The 8,234-nt window shown below is 37.0% G+C and overlaps 1 protein-coding gene across 1 annotated transcript in view; it reads right to left on the bottom strand.

Moving 5' to 3' along the window:
- Positions 1 to 218: 218 nt before the first annotated feature.
- The window catches only part of LOC106876528 (uncharacterized), a 67,932-nt gene continuing 59,916 nt past the window's right edge, over positions 219 to 8,234 (bottom strand). The window contains exon 2 of the mRNA XM_014925111.3: positions 219 to 4,223. Within this exon, the coding sequence (XP_014780597.1) occupies positions 2,215 to 4,223 (2,009 nt within the window). The 3' untranslated portion in view covers positions 219 to 2,214. The remainder of the gene's footprint in view (positions 4,224 to 8,234) is intronic.

The following is an 8,234-nucleotide window of genomic DNA, read 5'->3' as shown; positions in this document are numbered from 1 at the left end:
AGCCTGAAATATAAAGGGGTCCGCAAGTCAAAAAGTTTGAAAACCCCTGGTCTATGGCCTGTCGAGGCCTGTTAAAGCTTGAGATTTAGCATGAAGAAGTAAAAACAACATCCATACTATCATCATCATCGTTTAACGTCCGCTTTCCATGCTAGCATGGGTTGGACGATTTGACTGAGGACTGGCGAACCAGATGGCTGCACCAGGCTCCAATCTGATCTGGCAGAGTTTCTACAGCTGGATGCCCTTCCAAGGAAAAAAACGAAAATGCTAAAAAATAACGCAGGCATCAGTTTTAATTTCATGACACATCACCTGCTGCATCTTTTGATGCGAAACCTTGTTGTCCCTTGACATCTCTGGTTGAAACTTGTAATTTCAAGTCAAGCCAAAGCATAATCCTTTCTGCTGTAGGCACAGGGCCCGAAATTTTGGGGGAGGGGGACTAGTCGGTTACAACAACCCCAGTGTTTCACTGGTACTTAATTTATCAACCCCGAAAGGATGAAAAGCAAAAGTTACCTCGGCAGAATTTGAACTCAGAACGTAAAGATGGATGAAATGTCACTAAGCATATTGCCTGGCATAGTTCGTCACCTTAATAATAATAACAATAATAATTAATGATTTCAAATTTTGGCACAGTGCCAGAAAATTTAGTGGAGAGGGTAAGTCGATTATATCGACCCCAGTGCTCAACTGGTACTTATTTTATTGACCCCGAAAGAGTGAACGGCAAAGTCAACCTCAGCAGAATTTGAACTCAGAACTGAAGACTGACGAAATGCAGACAAGCGTTTTAGCCAGTGTCCAAACAATTCTAGCAGTTAGCTGCTTTAATAATAATAATAATGATAATAATAAGATGGCACAGGAAGAATATAAGAAATGGAGGAATGACCAGGTTGTAAAAGTTTTACACTGGAAACTGTGCCAGAAATGGAGATTTGAAGCTGGAAACACATGGTACAATCACCGAGTCGAAAGAGTACTGGAGTCGGAGAAATGTAAGATTTTGTGGGACTTTCCTATTCAAACGGACAAGAAGTTAGAAAATAAGAGACCGGACATAACAGTTATAGATAAGGAAAAGCAAAGTTACTTACTTATTGACCCATCATGCCTGTTTGATTCCAGGATTGTAAAGAATGACGAAGAAAAACAAAAAAAAAAAGAAAATACAATTCCTTAAAATTCGAAATAGGAGGAATTTGGAACATGGGAACTGTCAAGGTCGTACCTATAATAATTGGTGCCTTGGGAACAGTAAGCAAAGATATAGACAAATGGCTGGAGGAGATTGGGCTAGAATGCCCTGTAGAGCTCCTACAGAAAGTTTGTCTCTTTGAGACAGTAAGGGTTATCAGGAGGTTTCGAAACACTTGAAAGACTGCTGAAAACTTATGGATACCTAAGGTTATAGGTAGTAACCCACTACCCACAGAAATCCTACCAGGAATAAGGCCGAACCTGAGCCAAACCAAAATAATAATAATGATAATAATAATAAATTGTGGAACAAAAAATTGACAACTGTCCCTGTGGTAATTGGTGCATTTAGCACAAAACCCAAAGTTCTACCTAAAAGTCTGAAGGATATACAAAACGGAGACACTTTGTTGACCCGCAGAAAAGTGCTACCAAGTATTCTGTAAGAATCCAGAGATGCAGATCAACAATGTGATTATTAAGGTTATTGCCATTATTGTAATCTTAATTATTACAATGAATATACACAAGAATTATTCTATTCATATTTTTACACTAATTACTCAAATAAAGAATTCTATTTATAGAATAAACAAAAATTCTTGGAAACCTAACTCCCATGACTTCAAGCTCTTTCACTTTCTCTTGAGAAAGGCATGAATGCATTAAAATCTCATTTCACCTCCAACTACATGTGGAAGTTTTGCTGCTTTTGTAAGAAATTGGTATGTACAAAAATCATAAATTCTTACATTCTGTCATAAATTTTGTAGAAGCATTCGTTAAAAGAAAGTATTTGCAAAATTGTTTTAACTGGCGCTTGTGAGAAAAGTCTTTTGATTTTTTTTTTAAATAATACAGAATAAATTCCAGTTGGATAGGAACAATTTTTCTTTGTCTTTGAGATGTCATTTACATAAAATTTTGTTATAGCATATATTTGGTGATGTATGATCAATCTGTATGGTGTGTATATTAAATATAAAAGACAAACAAAGGAGTAATTTATAAGATTCTTTCCATATAAATGGCAAAATATAATGTGCCTTTCTTATCTGAATATCCAGTAATTAGTCTTGGGAAAAAACTGTCCTTCAAGTACCCGTCGGCAATGATATCTTCAAGCTGCGACATCTCAACATTACTTTTGAATGTGCCTTGTCTGGAAAGGTCTTTCCTGAAAATGACTGAAAATCTTGGTCTTTTATACTTGCTGGAAGTGTCCAAGTATGTCATAACACGGTGTGCCTTAGCATTTGAGACAACACTCTCAGTCAGTTCCTTCAGGGAAATATCTATGTATTCTTTGTAGTCTTTCACAGGTTTCTTTTCCAAAATGAAACACACTTGTGGTTCTTGATCAATGTGGACAAAACTCTGGACTCTTGGGACAAAACCCTTCTCATTATAAACTTGAGCAAACAATTTGTAACATTGAGAATATTGTCGAATTCCAAATCGAATATCAACAGGTTCCTCTTTCACCGTATCAAATAGTGCCACATATCTGTTTTTGTCTGTGTGTGAGAAACTGATATAACTCTGTAATAAAGACAGATATACATTTTTCTTGGAATAAATATGTTTGAAGTGGAGTAAACTCTTCTCATCAAGCCCATGCTCCAGATAGTAAGAACTAAGGCTTTCATCTGGGTTTACTTTAGAGATAACAGAAAAATAAGATTCTCTATTATACTCAAAAGCATTTATCCATTCAATTTTGAAGTATTGGTCTTTAATAGCATTGACATATGCTGAAATATGGTGTTCAGACAACTTGTATTTAATAATTTGTTCGTTAACTCCTACGTGCCCTACCCGAACATCGGCCAAATCATAAGAGAAGTAATTAGCACCATTTTGTGACCAATCTGTGAAATAATTCATGAAGTTTCGAATTGGTAATGGTTTATTGTGACCACCAACTAATAGCATAACAAATGTCTCTGAAGACATATATGAGGAATTACCTGGATTCTGAACTGTTTGTAAGAAGTTCCGGTGGCACAACAGCATACCATCAATTATGCCATCTCCTTCCAGACAAACTTGACCATTTTTGTTCACATTTAGGTTAGCACCAACCCATAAGCCTGTAGCTTTCATTTTTCTTGGTTTTGCCAAGAGATTTTTGATGGAAGATTTTTTAAGTAACTGATGTGTACCAGTATGATCCAAGCATCGAAAAAAGCGCATAATATCATAAACATTGGTATACCAGCCATCAGTGAGAGAGACCACCTCCCTCTCTAGGTGTAGAGAATAAGTTGTATTAAAGTTTCCGACCAAGCTACGTTTAACCATATTCTTTATCCTGTTTTCTTTCATATGTTTTCCAAATCTTGTATGCCACATTCCACAAGGTTCCAAAATATTTTTCCTTACAAATGTTGGATAATCATAATTTTGAACTTTCTCAATAATTTGGTCCAGAATTACATAACCAAGATGAGAATGAACTGATTTTGTCCCTGGTTTAAAATTCAGTGGAATCGACATCATATATCTGAAAATATCCTTCAGTTCAGCAGTGTTCTTTAACTGCATGATGGAAGTGATGTTTGGAATGCGATAACCATTCTTTAAGTAAATAGAATTCAGAACTGGATCAAACATTGGTGGCATAGCTGAATCCCAGCCACCAGCATGCCGAAGAAGGTCATCGACTGTAATGTCATACAGCCTGTTGTCAGTTCGAAAAATGCTCCAAGGTCGTAAGTGATTCAAAATTCCAAACTTACCAAAGACTTTAGCGGTAAGGTTCACTTTACCATTTTCAACAAGTTTAAGAACAGATACAGCAGTGAGCAATTTAGAAATATTTGAAGCTGGAAACAAGACTTCTGGTGTCATTTTAACATTATTCTGTGTACTGCCATAGCCATGGGTGTATAAAAGTTTTCCTTGGCGCATCAAAGCAACAGATGCACCTCGATATTGGAATTGCTTTAAAAATTTCTGGAAAGATTTGTCAAAACCTGCATTGTTCTCAAGACTTGGTCTTCCTTTGATTCCTAAGGAGAAAATGAAACAAAAATATATTGATTAGAATAACAATATTTTGATTAAATTTTATAAATTAAAACCTAAAGAATTGTTATAAATTCAGAACATGCTAGTTGGAAATATAGTGACTATACATTTAAAAGTTTGTTGGTTTAACTACACAATGGAATTGTTGAAAACAGTACATGTACATCCAAAAAATGAATAACATTAAACGCACACATATACATAAGAAATTAAATAAATGACAAGGGAAGAAGGAATTATGTCATGAACTTCGTTGGCTTACAGCTGTTTCTGCTACAAAATGCAATGCACTCATAGTTGAGTACTTGTGTATCACCCTATAGCTTCAATGGAGCTTTAGACACTTTGTTCTGAAGCATATGTATATTGAGTTCTAACACCAGGTTATTGGTAATCACCATGCCTAAGCAAAATAATATATAATATATAGAAAACGAAGAGTTCAAACAAAACAAAATCAATTTATTTGCATAATAGTCAATTTCATAACACCTACACACGTTTGAATATCTATATTCATATTTTACAATTAAAAATTGTGTTATGAATTTAGAAGTCTGTAGCGAACACTACATCTATTAGGATGTAAATGAATATGTCAATTTTTGCCCTGAAGAGATTTTTACCTTCTAAATTCATAATGCAATTTTTAATTGTAAAATATGAATGAAGGTGGATATTGAAACACATGCAGGCATTATGAAATTGACTATTATGTAAATAAATTGATTTTGCTGGGTTTAAACTCTCCATTTTCTTTAAATTATATTACCAAAATTCTGTTGTTATATCGTATGGATGCAAACATTTATAAATTAATCGATATAGAAATAAACCAGTGGACACTTGGATGTAAGACATCCTTAGAAAGATTGATTTCTTTCTATACAAAACTTTATAAATATATTTACACACACATACCAATGTTCAATATCATCTTCATCATTTTAAGGTCTATTTTTCCATGCTTGTAAGGGTTAAACAGATTTTACTGTAGTAGATTTTCTGTGGTCAGATGCATGCCATCCTGTTGCCAATTCTTACCTGTTTCCAAGTAGGGTAATATTTTCCCATGCCTCAACACATATTAAGCAAATATTGGAAATGAAAGACACTACTTGTATGACACTGACACTCATTTACAACTATTATGCAATGTCAAGACAAGAGTGGACAAACAAAACACACACACACACACACACGTATGTGTGTCTCTTTCTATTTTTTAATTATTATAAATCTTCCACTGAGAAGGGAGCTGGTTTCCAACAAAGATACAAGGCTCCATCTTTGAGATGTAGTTAACACAGACAAATTCACATTTGGAACTTGAGAAAAGTCTTGCATATTTTTACTGTTCCACTCACAGATTGGACTTGTACAAACCAGCTGGTCGATTTCTCTTTCTGAAAATCCCAGTTCATCCAGAGTCTCCTTTAAGCATTTGCTAACAAAACCTACTACTCCAATTATTATTGATATGAATATGAATTCATAGTCTGGATATAGAAGCTGGAGGTTTTGAAGCAGTTGTCCATAGCTATCCTCTTTTTCTTTGATTTTCAAAGAGATATTTATATCTGCAGGGCAGCTGACCTCTATGATGGTACATACCTTTGCCCCTCTGTCCCAAACAACAATATCTGGCCTGTTATGAAGTTTTGATATATGTATGTATGCAGACGATGGGTTTCTTTCAACTTCTGTCTACTGAATCCACTCACAAGGCTTTGGTAGGACTAGAGCTATGTTAGTCCAAGTTGCCAGGCAATGGGATTGAACCCAAAACCATGAAGCTGGAAAGCAAACTTCTTAAACTAAACAGCTGCTCCTGCGCATCTATCTATCTATCTGTGTGTGTGTGTGTGTGTATGTACCCAATACTTTCCACATCTAAAAGACAACATAACATACTAGTTGAAAATGGCAATTATACACCTAAAAACTCTCTGCTTCTAAATACATAACACCCAAGCTTAAAATGGTACTTAGACATCTAAAGATGTATTTGTGTTAAGGATTAGTTCTGTACAAAAGAACACAGATAAATGGCTTCCTACTGTTTCTACAGATGTAATGTTGACATATAAAAGTGGTGAACCAAGATATTTCACTTTTAAATGTTTTACAGAGAAGCAAGAAAGTATATTTGCCTAGGTTCAATCAGTGTAAAACTTGTTCCTTAAATAAAGCATGAGCTAAAGTCTCCGAATGATATAAGTAAACACAAACACATACACACTAGCAACATATATAAATCCACAACTGCTTCAAAACCTCCAGCTTCTATATCCAGACTATGAATTCATATTTATACCAATAATAATTGGAGCACTAGGTTTTGTTAGTAAATGCTTAAAGGAGACTCTGGATAAACTGGGATTTTCAGAAAGAGAAATCAACCAGCTGGTTTGTACATTACAAGTCCAATCTGTGAGTGGAACAATAAAAATATATATTACACACAAACAGGTGCAGGCAAAGCTGTGTGGTAAGAGGTTTGCTTCCTAACCACATTGTCTCAGGTTCAAACTCATCTCACTATGTGGCATCTCATACTATCATCATCATCGTCGTTGTTTAACGTCTGCTTTCCATTTTCCATGCTGGCATAGGTTGGACAGTTTGACTGAGGACTGGCAAGCCAGTAGGCTGCACCAGGCTCCAATCTGATCTGGCAAGGTTTCTAGAGCTGGATACCCTTCCTAATGCCAACCACTCTGAGAGTGTAGTGGGTGCTTTTTACATGCCACCGGAACAGGAGCCAGTCAGGCAGCACTGGCACTGGCCACACTCAAATGGTGCTCTGTATGTGCCAGTCATGTGGTACGGGCATTGACCATGCTCGAATGGTGCTTTTTACATGCCAGTCAGGCAGCACTGGCATCAGTGTATGTATGTACATAGGCACTGGAGTGGCTATGTGGTAAGAAGCTTGCTTCCCAACCACATGGTTTGGGGTTCAGTCCCACTGCGTGTCTTCTACTATAGCCTTAGGCTGATCAAAGCCTTGTGAGTGGATTTGGTAGATGGAAACTGAAAGAAGCCTGTCGTATATATGTGTGTGTGTGTGTGTATGTGTGTGTGTGTGTGTGTATGTATTTCTGTGTGTGTTTACATCCCTGTATCTTTGCAGTTCGGCAAAAGAGGCCGATGGAATAAGTACTAGGCTTACAAAGAATAAGTCCTGAGGTTGATTTGCTCGACTAAAGGCAGTGCTCCAGCATGGCCACAGTCAAATGACTGGAACAAATAAAAGAATAAAACTTTATATGTGCATGTGTATGTGTGTGAGTGTGTGTGCATGCTTTATGTGCATCTATGTATATATATCTACCTATGTGTGCATAGTGGAGGCACAATGGAGTGGAAGCATAATGGCCCAGTGGTTAGGGCAGCGGACTCGCGGTCATAGGATCACGGTTTCAATTCCCAGACTGGACGTTGTGAGTGTTTATTGAGCGAAAACACCTAAAAGCTCTACGAGGCTCCGGCAGGGGATGGTGGTGAACCCTGCTGTACTCATCCACCACAACTTTCTCTCACTCTTACTTCCTGTTTCTGTTGTGCCTGTAATTCAAACGGTCAGCCTTGTCACACTGTGTCACGCTGAATATCCCTGAGAACTACGTTAAGGGTGCACGTGTCTGTGGAGTGCTCAGCCACTTGCACGTTAATTTCACGAGCAGGCTGTTCCGTTGATCGGATCAACTGGAACCCTCGACGTCGTAAGTGACGGAGTGCCAGCAACAACATGTGTGCATGTGTGTGATTTTGTATCCCTGATTACATTCGTGGTCATTTGTACAAAGCGTAGCAGGCATTGTTGTTAATTTTGTCAACAACTTGTTGAAGCCATGTGGAGTAAGAGATCTCTTACTTGGAAAACAGAGGAGGGTTTGTGACAGGAAGGGCATTTGGCAGTGAATCAATGCTTTAAATAACATATTTATCTGACATATGCAAGCATGGGAAAACAAAGCCCGAAATTT

Source organism: Octopus bimaculoides, chromosome 3 (assembly GCF_046866305.1).
Source record: "Octopus bimaculoides isolate indiv1 chromosome 3, ASM4686630v1, whole genome shotgun sequence".
Taxonomy (NCBI): domain Eukaryota; kingdom Metazoa; phylum Mollusca; class Cephalopoda; order Octopoda; family Octopodidae; genus Octopus; species Octopus bimaculoides.
The sequence above is the reverse complement of the archived record's forward strand: the minus strand, read 5'-3'. Positions and strand labels throughout refer to the sequence as shown.